The sequence below is a fragment of the Salmo salar genome, chromosome ssa02 (genome assembly GCF_905237065.1).
Source record: "Salmo salar chromosome ssa02, Ssal_v3.1, whole genome shotgun sequence".
Taxonomy (NCBI): Eukaryota; Metazoa; Chordata; class Actinopteri; order Salmoniformes; family Salmonidae; genus Salmo; species Salmo salar.
In genome coordinates this window covers 29,310,108-29,327,350 of record NC_059443.1, presented here as the reverse complement: position 1 = coordinate 29,327,350, position 17,243 = coordinate 29,310,108, and the positions used below count along the sequence as shown (strand labels likewise).

At 40.5% G+C, this 17,243-nt stretch overlaps 3 protein-coding genes across 6 annotated transcripts; 1 reads left to right on the top strand and 2 right to left on the bottom strand.

The window, feature by feature from the left end:
- Positions 1 to 87: 87 nt before the first annotated feature.
- On the top strand, positions 88 to 4,716 carry LOC106579251 (actin-binding Rho-activating protein). Of its 2 annotated transcripts, none has more exons than XM_014158989.2 (2): positions 88 to 350; positions 3,311 to 4,716. In XM_014158989.2, the coding sequence occupies exon 2, from the start codon at positions 3,375 to 3,377 to the stop codon at positions 3,888 to 3,890; it is 516 nt and encodes a 171-aa protein (XP_014014464.2). In that variant the 5' UTR covers positions 88 to 350; positions 3,311 to 3,374; the 3' UTR covers positions 3,891 to 4,716. The 2 variants fall into 2 exon arrangements, with proteins under 2 accessions (XP_014014464.2, XP_014014473.2); XM_014158998.2 differs by having other exon boundaries at positions 88 to 354.
- A 169-nt stretch (positions 4,717 to 4,885) lies between these two features.
- On the bottom strand, positions 4,886 to 8,323 carry LOC106579257 (adenosine 5'-monophosphoramidase HINT3). 2 transcript variants are annotated; one of them, XM_014159012.2, is made up of 5 exons: positions 8,141 to 8,323; positions 7,712 to 7,829; positions 7,533 to 7,602; positions 6,881 to 7,007; positions 4,886 to 6,090 (listed from the first exon to the last, which is right to left on the bottom strand). In XM_014159012.2, the coding sequence occupies exons 1-5, from the start codon at positions 8,276 to 8,278 to the stop codon at positions 6,043 to 6,045; spliced, it is 501 nt and encodes a 166-aa protein (XP_014014487.1). In that variant the 5' UTR covers positions 8,279 to 8,323; the 3' UTR covers positions 4,886 to 6,042. The 2 variants fall into 2 exon arrangements, with proteins under 2 accessions (XP_014014487.1, XP_014014495.1); XM_014159020.2 differs by having other exon boundaries at positions 7,533 to 7,599.
- Positions 8,324 to 9,319: 996 nt separating this feature from the next.
- Positions 9,320 to 16,121, bottom strand: ncoa7a (nuclear receptor coactivator 7a). Of its 2 annotated transcripts, XM_014159041.2 has the most exons (7): positions 15,960 to 16,121; positions 15,276 to 15,393; positions 12,193 to 12,339; positions 11,665 to 11,817; positions 11,423 to 11,518; positions 11,139 to 11,212; positions 9,320 to 10,978 (listed from the first exon to the last, which is right to left on the bottom strand). In XM_014159041.2, exons 1-7 carry the CDS (start codon positions 15,983 to 15,985, stop codon positions 10,843 to 10,845), a joined length of 750 nt encoding a protein of 249 aa, XP_014014516.1. In that variant the 5' UTR covers positions 15,986 to 16,121; the 3' UTR covers positions 9,320 to 10,842. The 2 variants fall into 2 exon arrangements, with proteins under 2 accessions (XP_014014516.1, XP_014014524.1); XM_014159049.2 differs by lacking the exons at positions 15,276 to 15,393; positions 15,960 to 16,121 and adding an exon at positions 12,916 to 13,218.
- Between the last annotated feature and the right edge of the window lie 1,122 nt (positions 16,122 to 17,243).

The following is a 17,243-nucleotide window of genomic DNA, read 5'->3' as shown; positions in this document are numbered from 1 at the left end:
CATTGCTCACTGACAGGGCACGTGACACCAACATTTAGCTACTTGCGTCATCACCACATTGTCATTGGCTACTTTGGATGCCGATCAGTGTTTTTCACTGTGGGTAGAAAAATAATCCGATTCAGCACTGTTCTAATGTAAAGTTCCATAGCATGGATACAATGTTGCTAACAGACACATGCTCCTCAGACTATATCAGTGATTGTGACAAGAAGTGTAAGGTACCTAAAATCAAATATCAGGACCAATGTCAGCTATTCATAACGGGTCGACACGGACAGAAGAAGAAAATCTCGGAATAAGCAATACATCGATTTTGACATTGTAGCAGTGACACTTGTCACCTTACCGTATGTATGTCACTTTCAGTTTACAGATGTGTGCTCACCTTGCATTCCTATATTTCTTGTAATGTGACATTTATTTGTGCGAGATAAATTAAATGTTTTTCATTTATAAATCAATCTGGAACAGGGGCATCATGTACCCTAACAATCTGAGGGGGCACAAAGTATGTGAGGATGGCAGGGGGGTGGTCCCCTTCCTGAAATGGGCAAATTTAGCATTTTTCAAACATCTGACACAGTTTTTTCCTGCAGTCTAGAGCCATAATCACTATGCTTAATTCTATTTTAAAATTATATATATTTTTCTGCATATCTAAGCATACCTCTTGAGCTCTCTGTATTCTCCTGACTGGTGATTATTTTTTTCAAAGAAACTAAATATGCTTCTCTGCATCTCTACTAAAGTCTAGGTAAAATATTCAAAGGAATGTGAGTCTTACTCAGTACATTTAGTAATTGCTAGCTTTTCTAAAGACTACCAATCTTGCCAGCAGGCATGCCAACTAAGATAGTTAGACAAGCTAGCTACTCTAACCTGATAAATAGCCTGAAATGGCTTCTTAGTATCTAGTTATGAGGTTGGGAGATTGGGAACCTATCTGGACTAGCTAAAGCCAACTTCATAAAATTGCTACAGTAGGTGGCTAGTAGTATTATAGAGAAACAACAAAAGATTTAACAAAAAAGTAAATAATATATATACACTGAATAAAAATATACACGCAACATGCAACCATTACCAAGATTTTACTGAGTTACTAGTCATAGATACCTTAAAAATAAAAGTAGGGGCGTGGATCAGAAAACCAAACAGTATCTGGTGTGACCACCATTTGCCTCATGCAGCGCAACACATCTCCTTCTTATAGAGTTGATCAGGCAGATTGTGGCCTGTGGAATGTTGCCCCCCCCTTCAATGGCTGTGCAAAGTTGATGGATATTGGCAGGAACTGAAACACTGTCAGAGCATCCCAAACATGCTCAGTGGGTGACATGCACTGGTGAGTATGCAGGCCATGGAAGAACTGGGACATTTTCAGCTTCCAGAAATTGTGTACAGATCTTTGCGTCATGGGGCCGTGCATTATCATGCTGAAACATGAGGTGATGGCGACGAATGAATGACACAATGGGCCTCAGTATTTCGTCACGGTATCACTGTGCATTCAAATTGCCACCGATAAAATGCAATTGTCCATAGCTTATGCTATGAAATGGAGAAAGGAGAAATTCTCACTAAGAGGTACAGTACCAGTCAAAAGTTTGGACACACCTACTCATTCAAGGGTCTTTCTTTAATTTTACTATTTTCTACATTGTAGAATAATAGTGAAGACATCAAAACTATGAAATAACACATATGGAATCATGTGGTAACCAAAAAAGTGTTAAACAAATCAAAATATATTTTATATTTGAGATTCTTCAAAGTAGCCACCCTATGCCTTGATGACAGCTTTGCACACTCTTGGCATTCTCTCAACCAGCTTCACCTGGAATGCTTTTCCAACAGTCTTGAAGGAGTTCCCACACATGTTGAGCACTTGTTGGCTGCTTTTCCTTCACTCTGCGTTCCAACTCATCCCAAACCATATCAATTGGGTTGATGTCAGGTGATTGTGTAGGCCTGGTCATCTGATACAGCACTCCATCACTATGCTTCTTGGTCAAATAGCCCTTACACAGCCTGGAGTGTGTGTTGGGTCATTGTCCTGTTGAAAAACAAATGATAGTCCCACTAAGCGCAAACCAGATGGAATGGTGTATCGCTGCAGAATTCTGTGGTAGCCATGCTGGTGCCTTGAATTCTAAATAAATCACTCACAGTGTCACCGGCAAAGCACCTCCATACCATCACACCTCCTCCTCCATGCTTCACGGTGGGAACTACACATGCTGAGATCCTCCATTCACCTACTATGCGTCTCACAAAGACACGGCAGTTGGAACCAAAAATCTCTCATTTGGACTAATCAGACCAAAGGACAGATTTCCACCAGTCTAATGTCCATTGCTTGTGTTTCTTGGCCCAAGCAAGTCTCTTCTTCTTCTTGGTAACCTTTAGTTGTGGTTTCTTTGCAGCAATTCGACCATGAAGGCCTGATTCACACAGTCTCCTTTGAACAGTTGATGTTGAGATGTGTCTGTTGAACTCTGAAGCATTTATTTGGGCTGCAATTTCTGAGGCTGGTAACTCTAATGAACTTATCCTCTGCAGCAGAGGTAACTCTGGGTCTTCCTTTCCTGTGGTGGTCCTCATGAGAGGCAGTTTCATCATAGCACTTGATGGTTTTTGCAGCTGCACTTGAAGAAACTTTCAAAGTTCTTCAAATGTTCCGCACTGACTGACCTTCATGTCTTAAAGTAATGATGGACTGTCGTTTCTCTTTGCTTATTTGAGCTGTTCTTGCCATGATATGGACTTGGTCTTTTACCAAATAGGGCTATCTTCTGTATACCACCACTACCTTGTCACAACACAACTGATTGGCTCAACACATTAAGAAGGAAATAAATTCCACACATTACCTTTTAACAATGCACACCTGTTACTTGATGTCTTCACTATTTTTCTACAATGTAGAACATTTAAAAATAAAGAAAAAACTATTAGTAGGTGTGTCCAAACTTTTGACTGGTACTGTATATATCTTTAAAAAAAATTACAGGACAAATTTGAGGGGGCACGTGCCCCTGTGCATCCTATGGGCTTGATACCTCTGATCTGGAAGAACTCTCACCTTCATCAGAGCATTAGTAGGGCGATGACCTATTATTATAACTTTATTATAACTAATATAGTTTATCATAATTTTATTCAGGGTGTAATTAAGGGTTTAAATAGGCTATTTCTGAGGATTAATTTGTGTCTTCCTAAATTAGAAATAGTCCTAGGCTACCATACACAGACATGTAATTGTGCTGTCAACAGTTGTTCATTGAAACTTTTATTACACCCACAGAAAATGAACTATGCCTAAAAGTGGACAAACCACTTAATACGTACAAGACATCTGAAACACCACCATGGAGAACAACGATGCACCTGTCGAGTTTAACGATGACAGGACAGTGTGTGTGACGTCAGTGAAAGGGTTAAAGGAGAACTGGCAGAGATGGTCCAACGAGCACCAGGAGTACCAGAAACACAACCCCTTCAGTAACGACCGGGGGGCTATGGTGAATGTGACTGCCCAGCAGCAGAGGCTCCAACGGGACCAGGATGGCTACGGGAGGCCCCTGGAGGGCTCCTTGACAGAGCAGAGGGGCCGGGATGCCCACGTCCACATCAGCCGGGAGGTGGAGGAGCTCTGCCAGGTGATCAGGGACATCGGGGAAAGCCGTGGCGGTGGGGACGGAGGCAGCGAGGAGAGACCTGTGGTGACAGTGGAGTTCGGGAAGCTGTTTGAGCACTATGTGAACATCTCCAACAAGGTGGTGGGGATCCTGCTGAGGGCCAGAAAACAAGGCCTGGTCAGCTTTGAAGGGGAGATGCTGTGGCAGGGGCAGGATAACCGGGTCCTCATCACACTGCTACAGTAACCAGGATGAAATGACAGGGTCGCCATTATGCTGCTTCAGTGACCAGGTTGATGCAGCCGACGAACAAGACAGTAACCAAGGCCCTGTCCAGAAACATCCCCTAGCCCTCTAGGCATTTGTGTAGTTGTGAAAGGATTGGATAGGTCTAAGCAATATGGTGAAAATTACATTAGGTAGCAAGGTGCAGCAACAACACCTATCCAATTCTTTCGGATTTACACCTGCACCTAGTAGGGGTAGTTGTTTCTGGGCAGGGCCCAAGAGAACCAACCTGTGGCAGCAGTGACATGCAATATCGGTGCTGTAGGATGAACCTGAGTTTATTGGCCTGAATGGACTTTGCGTTGCATTCCCAGTTACACCACTACACTGTAATCTACATAGCGTTTACAATGTTCCTTAGCAATCTTTGTAATTAGACAGAGGAAAGGTGTACTTTTTTTAATGGCACAAATACAACACACTGACACTGTAGGCTTATGTTAGAAATGCTGGAAGGAGGCTATGAAACTGCATACATGGTTGACAATGTAGCAAAATGCATCACAATTCTATTTACATTCAGGAGAAATAGCACATCACTTTTTGGTCCACTGGCATTTGTGGAATTCACACTGTACTAAATGCACATTGTTCAACCTAACAAGGGTTGTTTGAGGAATGCTTTTTGCAGCTACTTGCACTCATAACACAATATGATGAAATATACTGTAACACTTTACTCATTTGAAAAATAATTATTTTGTCACTAACTAATATACTGTATTCCAAACATGTTTATAAAAGAAAGCACTGATGTTTATCAATAAAGTCTTCCAAAAGATCACCAAAACTGACTGCTAATTCATGATAAATTGCATTAGAATGACAGGTAACACTTTATTTAAAGCCTGCATAACATATAATAAGGCATTAGAAAGGGTCATATCGCCTAATAACTGTAAGTGTTACTGAATGATGTTTTCCATTAATAAGAGACCAGGAAGGAAATCTGATACCCTTGTGGAGGCAGCAATGCATCATTTATTTAACCATGAACAACCATTATTATTTTACAGCGACACGTCAACCAATAAATACAAACACATGACACTCAATTTCATGCAGCAGCATACACTAAACATACATTACTTAATTGAGTGTTCCATTGGGCTGTAGTGCATAACAAAATTAAGAATCACTCCAACATTCATAATAAAATAACACAATTAATGTAGAGTATTGTGTTAAAAGAATGTGTGACTCAAGAAAATTGTTTATGGATGACTGAGCTCCTCTTATTATGCATCTTGAGGAATTAGTAATGTAGGTATTATTCAGTGAATATACTAAACCTCCACAATCCAGTGTACACTTCCAATTTACTCTTCCATTGTATATGATTGATTACTATTCATGCAAAACAGTTGCTTTTCTGACCACTTGACTGAGGCCTAAAAGAGCTCATACTTCTCATTATATTTCTCTGCTTTCAGTTATTATACCTCATAATGCGGGATACTGTTGCCAGTGACTGCATCGCAAATGGCGCCCTATTCATTACACTACTTTTGAGCCCTATAGGAAAAGGTGCCATTTGGGATGCCAGCCAGTGGCACAATGCACATGCATTAGTCATCTTTATCAAAGGTATCCTGCAATGAGACTTACAGTAGGTTCCCCAGTTCCAATACATCCCATTCACTTACCATTCTCAGGTCTCCTGGTTATGATCACTTAGGAATGGCTTTACGTTACTAATCGTTCTTTACATTAATACTAGAGCCTAAACACAAACATGTATATTTGTATCACTTTTCTATACCAACAGAAATTAACCCCAAAATCATTCCAGTCATTACTATTTAATATTCTGTGGTAAAAAATAAATTGGAACTATTGGTCATTTTCAAAAAAGTATTTAAAATAACAAGGAAGGAAAACATATTTGGCTTAATTTCTGATTTGGCTGTTCAGCTTGATACTAGAATTAAACACCTTGGTTGAGTTGATTTGTACCATCGTCACTAGTCTCACTGTAACCTGCTGGGGAGTACAGTACACTCACACAGAGAACCACGGAGGGAGACCAGACCAGTCCTGACCTGCTCACTTCACTACTAGTAAGGTAACCCCGTTTCTCACTGGACCAGCCCAGACTGCAACCCACCCCTCAGTTGGTCTCTCCCTTAGAGTTCAGCTGCTGAATCAACTGATCAGCCTGCAGGAGACAAACACAAACAGTACAAGAATAAATACATGACAATTCATGGCTTCTTCATGGATTTTTTATGTCTGAATTGCCAGTCCATTGTCACGCTCATGTATTGTATCTAAAGGTAGAAAAACAAAGGCTCTTGCATGAGGTGCATGCCTGCAAACCAACCTGATGGGAATAGACTGATAGAGGTGAATGTCCCTGACATACTGTATAGATGGCCATCCTTTAACCTGGGAAGACCCATATACACAAAGGCAGATACAGGTGAAAACAGGTTTCCTAGTCCGGTGTATTTGGGGCTTTAGTCACCTTACTTCATCGCAACAGATTTCCCCAGCCCAGTAGTCTCCACAGGGAGTTAATTGACCATGAAAGCTGGCAGTGATAATGCAGTGAGAGATCAGTGTTGGCTGACTGGCTCTTAACAGATGACAACACAACAGCCAGGGTGACAGAAAAGAGCTGCTAGAACAGTGAGGAACAATGGAGCTGTTCATCAGCTGCCAATCTAGACTGTCTAACTCTATGTTTAAAAAAAAGAGCCCTCTTTCCCAAACACAATGCTAACAAGCTACTCTGACAAGTCTAAATGAGTGGAGTTGATGTTTGTGTCCAGGCAGCAAGGCAAGGGAAATTATTGTTCTATCCCGACTTTGGTACTGTACGAACACTGAACTCAATAGGTGGATAATATTACCACAGAACAGACAATGTGGGGGGAATAGTGAAACATTTATCACACAAATTCTGACAGCTACTGTACTACAATGGCCATTTGAAAGAGACATACCGTGACAAACCAATAGGAGTTGGGTCTGTAGAAGAGGCGGGACATGAAGCCCATCTGACTGGCAGGTGCCAACACATGCAGGTGCAGGTGAGAGACAGAACAGAATGGGGGCCAGTGGAAGCCAAACCTGTAGATAAAAAAAAGAAACATTGGCTGCTTCTTTGTCTCTGCATGATCTGCTGTGACAACAGCAACATGTTCAAAATGCAAAATTCTACAGACTGCTGAATGTGATTTGCCATTGTATGTTATTTCATTAAGCCAAACAACTATGCATGCATAGCAAAAATAAATAAATTGGCCTATACAATTGGAGCCACTTGTTAAAAGGGTCGGGACAATACCAGTATACCGACTCTCGGCAGTATCGTGGCAAAGAAACAAACACACAACACTGATTTAACTTACTTTGGAGAACAGCCATCATTATGTCATCATCTAAACACATTTGTTCATTTTTCAGGCTATAACACACAATTGTTTGCATACAGCAGGTTTTTAAAGAACCAAAAGAGTTGTCCGCTTTCTATTTCATTTTTTTTGCCATGGAAAGCATATCTCGATACTGGTATTGTCACAGCCCTAATAATATCTGAAGATTGAAAAACGCTCCTTCATTTGACATTTGCTGGAGAGAATGTTGTGGTCATACCTAACGTCGCTGAGGTCTAAGACACTGTTCTTCTGAAGGATCTCCATCCCTATCTCCACCATCTTCTCTACTGATCACAGACACAGCAGGATAATCGGTTAACACACACGCGCGCGCACACACACACACACACACACACACACACACACACACACACACACGACTTTAAAGTTGCATACCTAATGACACATGCTCTTTACTGAGTGATTTACAGTTTCCAACATGTCTCGTGGGCACAACCAGGTAATGATGGGGAGCTCCAGGCTTGATGTCCCTGAAGCAAGAGACCTCCTCGTCCTGTCATGCGCACGAAGTCAAACACATAGGGTGGTCACTAGTTGGTTCAGCTAGGACGTCCATCACAATCAGCATTGTTTTCAGTTTGGAAGCTAACCTGCCTAAAAACTATTTTTGGGATCATTAATGTATATTGTTTCCACATAGTTATGGAAATATGATAATGGATTAGCTCAAATGACCTGTCGTTAACTGTCAGTGGTCATCATCGTTGCTGTTTTCTGACAGCTAACCTAGCCAGCTAACGACGTTAGTTAACGTAACGTTAGCCTAGCTAGCTAGTTTAGTGTCAATAATTCACTCATACTTACAACATGAAGAAGCTCCGTGCCCATCTCGTTGTTGGCAACCTTGCAGAATATGCATTTCTTGTCGTATCCTTCGCCTTGACCTACGTTTATTTGAGAAATATCTACATTTGCAGGGCCAGAACTCTCGTTGGTTGCCATATTTATTGGTCGTCACTAGTTACTACAGCCACAAAGTCTTAAACCCCGCCTATTTCTACAATTAATTTTCTTAAAATATCGATTTTAAACCTAACCTTATCTCTAACCTTAACCACACTGCTAACCTTATGCCTAGCCAATTTTAACTTTGTGGCTGTGGAAATCATATTGTCGGTGAGACTGGGACCTATAATCAACGAATGAAGACAAGTGGATCAAACGGTTATCGTCTGTGAGTCGAAGGGTAAAGCAAACAATTACCCAGCTTTGCAGTGCACACGAATGTCCACCTGAAGGCGGCAGTGAAACACGTCTCTCACTGAATCGTCTAGATAAAATATTTACATTTTAGTCATTTAACAGATATGCTTTTCTATTTTCTGCCACATCTTCAACATGTATAAGTCAATGCTACGGTTAAAGTGCATTGTTGTATTCGCCTAAATTATTTAAAGATGGGATTTTTTAAGCCATTTTCGAGACCTAGGAAAAGAACGATAAAGATGAACTTCTTGATTTTTTTTTGTTTACTGGTCATAGCCTATAACTTTGTTTATCTAACTCCTCCTTACTATTTACAGTAATAAAGATTTGCTCAACTTAGGTATTTTGTATTTTATTAGGATCCCCATTAGCTGTTGCGAAAGTACATTAGGCTGCATCCTATGTAGATCTTGCTTTTGAGATTGCAGGTGTCACTTTCATTAAACAAACATACTTTCTTTGACAGTACAGCAACATGTAAATCACTGCTGTAACATTTTATAATTTCTTTCAAAACCAATAGTCTTACAATGACTGATGTATGTGTGATTACTGAGGTGGCCTTAGTCTACCTATTGCTAGCTTAATTTCAACATACAGAAATGACTGGGCATCTAGCATGATATTTCCAAATACTGGGTTAATCTAAAACATGTCATATGTCCTTTTGTTATCATGAATCTTGCTTTTATATTGTTGTTGATGAGATTAATATTAGTATTACTATTTTAGGCAATAATGCTTATTGATCTTATAACAATCAGTCACATAATCACAGAAGTTTAAAGCACATTTATTGTCACCTGGAAATGCAGAATTTTAATAAGGAGCCATTAACAGTGCCAGCACTGTACAGCACACATACAGAAAAACAAAACAAAATATTTCCCTGGATAACATTTCTTTAAATATATCTATATTTTTTTTTATAGCAAATATAAAAAAACATCAAAGGAATGTGAAAAAGACGCCAAATTAAAACAATTGGTCCACCTTATATCCTGTTTTGTTCTATTAAACAAATTCATTATTCTCTTTTAGAAATGTAAGAAAACATTTAACATGTTTTTTTTACCCATACCTTTAGTGCAAACCATTAGAGGCCACAGGTGCTTTTAGCAGCTCTAAGAGACAGTACTCTGCTGTGGCTGTTTCTAGACCTGAGTGTTGTGTGTGTGAGGAATCCCTAGAGGGCATCTGATGTTGTACCCTTATAACACAGACGCATAAATAAATACAAAATAGTTGGGTAGTACAGTAGTGTGTTCATCTTAGCCTCTATAAAGTTTAAAGCTTATGATGGAATTGTCATGAGAATAGGATCTTACTCTAAAATGGTCTTTGGTTTGTAAATGCTGGCCATAACAAAGGATTGATGGAGGGTTTTCAGCTTAGATGTCTAGAACCAGTTGTAATGCTCGTATTGGACAGAGCTTGTTAAGTAGCAGGTATTGAGCAGCAAACAGCAGGACACTGTAAAACAGCCTGTCTATCTCTCACCATACAGTCCTCAGTTAACCAGGCAAAACACAGATACAACCCGAGTTAATGCTGGTATAATAGGTTACGCACTGGTAAAACACAGGTAAAACCAGCCTAAAAGTCACTAGACCAGGTTTTACACAGGACAAACCCAGGGGAGAATGACTGCCCCCTCTCATTCAAGGCCAACCACAGTACTGCAGGCATTATTTGAAGAACACAGGATCCCCATTACAGTGAATGGGAAGATGGCAATCTTCATGGTCAATCTTCGTGTAAATAAAATAACAAATAAAAACAAAAAGTTGTACTAATAATTGCTTCTATTACCCCAGATGTATGTGCTTGAACCGATTATTTTAAAATCGCACACAGACAAAGTTATTATCATAATTTAGTAGCTAATGGCAGCATGCCCCATTCTGCCGTTTACGTGAAATACTCAATGAGAGGGGGCAGCACTGAGCTAGCCTGCAACATCACATCCTAGAGTAGCTCAAACTAAGCATGTAATGCCTACGTAAATCTCCCACATGAGACGCCATCTTAACGGACTTCCATGGCTTCAAATGCACTATTGAGTTTTCACATAGGAATGACTGGTGTCACGCGATCGATGGCGTTGTCCATTCATATATACAGTCATTGGACAAACCAAGCTTACTGTATTAAGCTTACTGTACTTTAACAGCTTGAACACAGGCTAAACCTCACTGAACACAAGTACAGCCATGTTGTAAACCATAGATAGATAGACATGGCTCTGGCTTTTTTCTCTCTCTCTTTCTGCTTCTGAGTCTCTCAGCGTCTCGCTCTGTTTACTGGACAGTCCAGACCTCCAGGTCCTGCACTGTGAAGTCTTGCTGGGTGGACAGGGGCTGGTTGTTGAAGGTGTGACATGGGAAGCTGGCACCGTAGTACAGATCAGCATCCAGCCACAGGCCAAAAAGTCCCCTAGAGGTCAAGAAGAGAAACATATATCAGACCAGAGCCAAAGGATGCGGTTTAGCCTATCTGATCTGTAGACATCAATGAGTTTGTGGAAGCTAACTAGATTTACTTTTAGATGATAAAGGCTTCGGTATTTCTGATAAAGAAAATTCTGAACACTTACCCTCCTCCACCAATCTGTAGAGAGTCCATATGGCCCCTGATGAAGTACGAGTTCTCACCACTCCACCTGTAGGCCTGTGTGAAGAGAGAGGTGTCAGATTAACTCCACCCATCACAACAGTCAAGAGACAGCCTATTAACTACAACGACAGGGGCTGTATCTGAAATGACACCCTATTCCCTATAGTACAAAGGTAAGCTCTGTGGTCAAATGTAGAAGTGGGTATATAGTGAATAGGATGCCATTTTGGACAAAGCCATGCACACAACAGTATGCAATGTTACCTTGAATGCAGGGCCGAAGCTGTAGACAAAAGTCTCTCCTGTTCCGTAGCAACAGTCACTCACTCTGAATGGATGGGAGGAGAAGGCACCAAACACCTGAGAGAGAGGAAAACAAACTTATTAGCATTTTAATGGGATCGTATGACCCGTTCATAATGTAATAACAATGTAATAGCAGTACATGGATGTAACAGTACGTTAGATGTCAGTTATATAGAACAATGCGTTGTTGAGATGTCTACCTTTTTTTCCATGTCTTTGATGACCAGAAGCACAGGACTGTCGATGTGGGCCATTTGCCTGTACAGAGTCTTCAGGCTGGTGCCATGAATGGCTGTGCTGTAGACCAGGTTCCATGGATACCCCTGTGTCCTTGCTGGTAAGTGATTGGCTAGCTGTGGGTTTCAGAAACAGAGGATGAGATGGATGATGAGAAAATGTCTCATTTAAATTCACATGTCAAAGCTGTGTAATGCTGAGATGAGTATGTGCACTTTATTTTCCCGGAACTCAGTATAAATTGAAGAACCCCAAAAAAGTCCCATATTTAGCTTTGTATATATCAAACAAACCAAAGCACTAAGTTCCTCCCATGAGCTGACAGTGTAGCCTATATAGTGCTGTGAGATGATTGCTTTACTTTTTTTCCTTTACTTCATTAGGTTTATTTGACAGGTACAAAGCACCATCATCAACATTTCTGTAAACGTGCCAGAATTGACTGTATTAGCCACAGTGTTTTGTTGTAGTGTAGCTTAACAGTAACTCACACTCTCGAGGTGTTGGTCGTTGAGGAGCTGGCTGTGGTTTCGGAGAACCGGAAGTATGTCCTCAGGCTCCTCATCCTCAGAGCGGTTACCCTCCTCTGAGCTGCACACGCTCCGTCGACGCTTTACTGAATCCTTCCCTGTGATGATCTGCAAGGAAATAACCACAAACTCTGTTAAGGGGAAAGTTCACCAAAATTACTTATATGTCCCAGATATTATAATTTTTCACTTTCATGTTCAAATTATCTTAAAGTAACTTTATTAAGGTACAAAATCCATTTCAGACACTTTGGGATGATTTGGACATGAAATCACAACTCTGTTAAAACACATTCTCCCTTTCTCTCTGTGAGTTTCTAAGCCACATCTCTGTTAAAACACACTCTCTTTTTCTCTTTGCTGTGGTTTCTTAACCACACCGATATTGTAAAACAAGGCTGAGTAATTAACTGACTCAAACACAAACACAATAAAACATGAAATTACACCCACAATCAGTACTAGTGAGTGAGGGTGGGTGATAAAAGACAAAATACAATAATTTCTTCAACCCTTCACCAATAAATTGACATTATTGCACACCACTCTAAAACTACTCTTCACATATTTGGGTCATACTAAAGGTATTTCAAAAAATACAAATAAAAACGGCATGCATACTAGTACATTATCTCACACTAAACATTACAATTCACAAAAATCAGAGTATAGTTAGCAACCCACCTCTACATATGGCTCCAGACATTTATTTGCAAAGTAAAGCACCTTGATGTTCTCCTGCATTGGTTTCATGTCTACTAATATTCTTCTTATTCACCCCAAACACAACTCATGTATACTAATAATGTAACACAGTTGCCTCAGTATATGATACTGTATGTACCACAGGCACAGGTAAGAGTGTGAACTGATAACCTATACCCAACCATCAAATGCTCTCTCTTACTTCATTCAACTTCCATCCCCCTAAATCTCATTGGCTGATAGCAGACCTGCTTGTGGAAACCATATTGGCCATCTCAGTTTTGTGTTTCAGATTCCTTTCTCGATAAACAGGATAGCGCTTGCGGTAAACTGAATTACGGGGCATAAGCCCATATATGGGGTGTCCGGCAGGTTTGAGCAAACTGTCAAAATATCTCATTGTTGCACTCATGGCAGTGAGCCAACAATTCTGTAGCCTGGGTACTAGTCTGTGCCTCCTAACCTTCCACTCCTTGTACTCCGTGCCATTTGCCAAACATGTTTAGCATATGAGAAGTGGCAAGGAGTAGAATGTTAGGAGGAGAAGAAGACTGGTAGCCAGGCTAACAAATATGTGCCTTAAAGCTACAATATTTCATAGATATTTCATCACAACAAACCTAACATAGATATATAAATGTCAAATAAAAATGGTTTCAAACTTGCTTAAATCTATTATTTCATACTTGTTAAATTTGTCTAATCCATTCTTTATAATGAGAAACTGCTCTCATTGTATTAGAGATAGAGGTGGTTGAATGCAATGCCACATTTTTAGATCCTTGAATCCAGGGGCGAAAATCTGATATCAACTTTGGAGGGGACAATTACATGAAATCTTCTCAAGAGCAATTCCTGGGGGGGACACCAAATGTAGTGCTGTAACACATAGCCTACATTGTAATATGGTAAATGTATATTGAGGAACCAAAGAAATAAGGTGTTTGCCGTACTCCTAACTACCGGTACCCAAAACTACACAACTAATCACAACAGCAATACCATTGCCTTTAACAAATCTTAGTTCAGTCACCAGTTTAAGTTGAGAGTGGGGGTATCCATGGCATTTTCCAATTATATTCCTATTTTACAAGTCCAAAAAATTGAGAACCTTTCATAATGTTGCCAAACAAAGACTCAACAAACTTACCTGAGACTCCCTGTCTCTGCCAGTCTGTCCCTGCATATCTGTCCCCAACTCTGCTGTCTGTATGCCATCTGTTGCCTGCTCTGCCTAATGACATCATTGTGAAACATTTCCATTAGAATTTCATTTCTTTCTTATGAACATTTTATCAACTAGTCTTTGAGATATTAGGCTACTAGGGTTCTTACTATGCGTTTTGGTGTATTGAAAAATACTCTGATGTCCGTCTTTTATTTTTCAGCCATTTTTCTACCTGGCTGGCTGGCTACACACACACAGTGTGTAGGTTATTTACAGTAGGAGATGGGCTTCTATCATCTTCTATCATTCTATTTGGGCTTCGATCTAAAAGGTAGCTAGCAAATGTGAAACGGATTAAAATGACAAGAGTTGACAGCTGTATGAGTTCACCATTTACACAACATATGCTGCAACCTTCTGTAATTTTAATAGTTTGTTTCATATTGGCTGGCTTCCAACAATAGCTGAATTTGCAAAGCTAGCGAGCACCAATTCAGTTTCAGTGGTGTTTGCTATAATCTTTGCTACCCGGGTTAAATAAAGGTGAAATAAAATAAATAAATAAAAGTTCACTTGCGACAATTTAGCTTTTGCAACGATACCATTAAATATATTTAAGACAATGGTAGAAGAGAGTGTAGTTGTGTTCAGTTTGGATTTCAGTTTATCGCTAACCTTATCACAGGGACTTTGAAGCACAAACTTACATCATCTGCATGCTGATTCCATCTTTGACGATGCCACATAAATGGAATAGGTACTAGCTAGCTTAATAGTTAATATTTGCGCGCTAGCTCTGCATATTCAGCTAGTGTGTGTGCGCGATTGACTGGATTAACCTCACGTCAGTTACGTGCATTGAGTGCCTTTCAGACAGAAGATACGACCCCTCTGTTACCGAGCAAGCTAAGGAACTGGCAGTGGATCAAACCATTGTGAGGCAAAGGGTGGGGGGGTTGCAATCTTTTGAAACTTAAAAACGCGCTATTAAGTGTCTATAATCAGCACAATTGCTTTCATTGCGTATTATTAATATTATTTAAATTACATAGTTATGTTTCAGTGATATATTGGGGGGGACAAATCATATTTTTCCCAGGATGGGGGGGGGTCGTGTCCCCCCCGTCCCCCCGTCCCCGGGATTTCCGCCCCTGCTTGAATCAGAACTCACCTCCCAGTTTTTGGCAGCACAGCAGCACAGCACAGCTAGCTTGTATTTCTCCACTACCAGACAGCGGGGATGCTTGTGGTGTCTCGTGTTGTTGTCCTTGGTGTGGGTCTGTTCAACCCTGAGGAGGCAATCACATACATCAATATATTGTTTATGTACTTTAAATTATGTAATACGTTTCACCAAAACCCCACACACTCCTCTACAATATGATTGAAACACAATCTAATCTAACAACCACAATCCAGAAATCTTTAAACAAGCCTAAAGTGAACCAATTTCTGCATGGAAAAACAAGTCTTTCAGCTACTTTTCAGAAATAGCTCTTACAGGAAAAAGCTCATTTAGGGTCCAAATACATGACTGCAGCCCATTGGAATGCCACTATCAGATCATACATAGCCTCCACTTGTGGCTCACCACCCACATGCATTCTGGTCCACATGAATAATGACTTAAGCACCCACAAGACCTGAAGAGGCTGGAGCTGAAGCTGACATAGGCCTAGCTATTTTCCCGTTCAAGAAAACCCCCAAAATCTGCAATATCAAAATCCCTCCTACTGCCCTTATTAAATTACATTTTTAACCTAGCAAAGAAAGGGCAAGATTCGTCTTTACAAAACCCTTATTTCTCCAAATCAAGCGTCCAGGTTTGGTATCCATAGTAAGTATTGTGACTTACTCTTCAAAGCTGTAATTGACTCCCATGCTGAATAGTAGCTGGGGTACAAAGGAGGTGCAGGAGATGGAAAAGGAGGTGAAGAAGAGAAGGTGATGTGGTGAAGATGAGAGCGGATTGTCTGGAGGCTCAGTGCTTTAACAGCATGTCCACCCATCTCAGCCATCAGGCATCTTATACTCCAGCATTCCCTTAGATAAGCCCCTTTCACCATAAAACCCTCCCTTAAGGTCCTTCAAGGCCGCCTGACATGGAGGATTTCACAATGGTGTTAGATAGCCTCTGTGACACATTATCTTGACTTGCTACAGTATGCCTCCCTGGGCTGAATCTGGGTCAGAAAATGACAGTCAATTCACCTTCGCAGAGACGTTAATTTCCAAACAAATAAAGGTCTGGCTGACAGACACTGTCTTTCTCTATCTGTCTCTTTTCCTGATAATTTTGTTTTATTGCAATCTGCACTTTATTGTGTGAAACACAGCCAGTCCAAATTGACTCCCTACCACTTCACTTAGGCCCTAACCCTTCAAGGTGTGCAGATCTGTAAGGTGGAAGCTCCTCCACTACATTGCGTATACTTATCCAGACCCTGTACAGAGTCGTCAAATCTCCAAGAGTTAGTGTCAAGAGGAAGGGATAAGGAGCAAATTGGAAACTCTGTCTAAAAGAAAGCCAGGGGTCACAGAGGAGGCCAAGAGGTTACACAACAGTAGCCAACCGTAGGATGGAAGAAATCCATATCAGACTGTGTGGGGGCTGATTATACAGACACACATGGAGGGTCGATGGTGTTGCACATTTACATGACTATGTGAAATGTATTTTATTGTGTTAAATATAAATGGACAACTTTTCCATGAGTGAAAAACATGAATCATATCCAATAGACAGTAGTGAGTTAAAGATCTACTGGTACCTACTGTATATAATAAATAAATGCAGACTGAGCTATCAATCTGGTATAGTGGGTGCGGTTTCCAGGATAATTGCTTAGTAGTTACAGTTTGTACTGTACCTGTTAGACAACTTTCCCTTGGCAGTGAAGCATCTAGTAGTTGCTTCAACTCTCCTCCAATTCATGCAAATCCGCACTCTGCCACTGCATGTTCCAGATGAGTCATAGGAAAATCCCACATGGACCTGGACATGCTAAATGCATCCTTAGTGCATTTAACTATTAAATGCAACTAATTGAATGGCCACTTTGGGATCGTATACAAAATGCAAATCAGGCAATAAGTATTTAAGCAAAATGTGTATATTTAGATGGGGGATGGGGAAGAA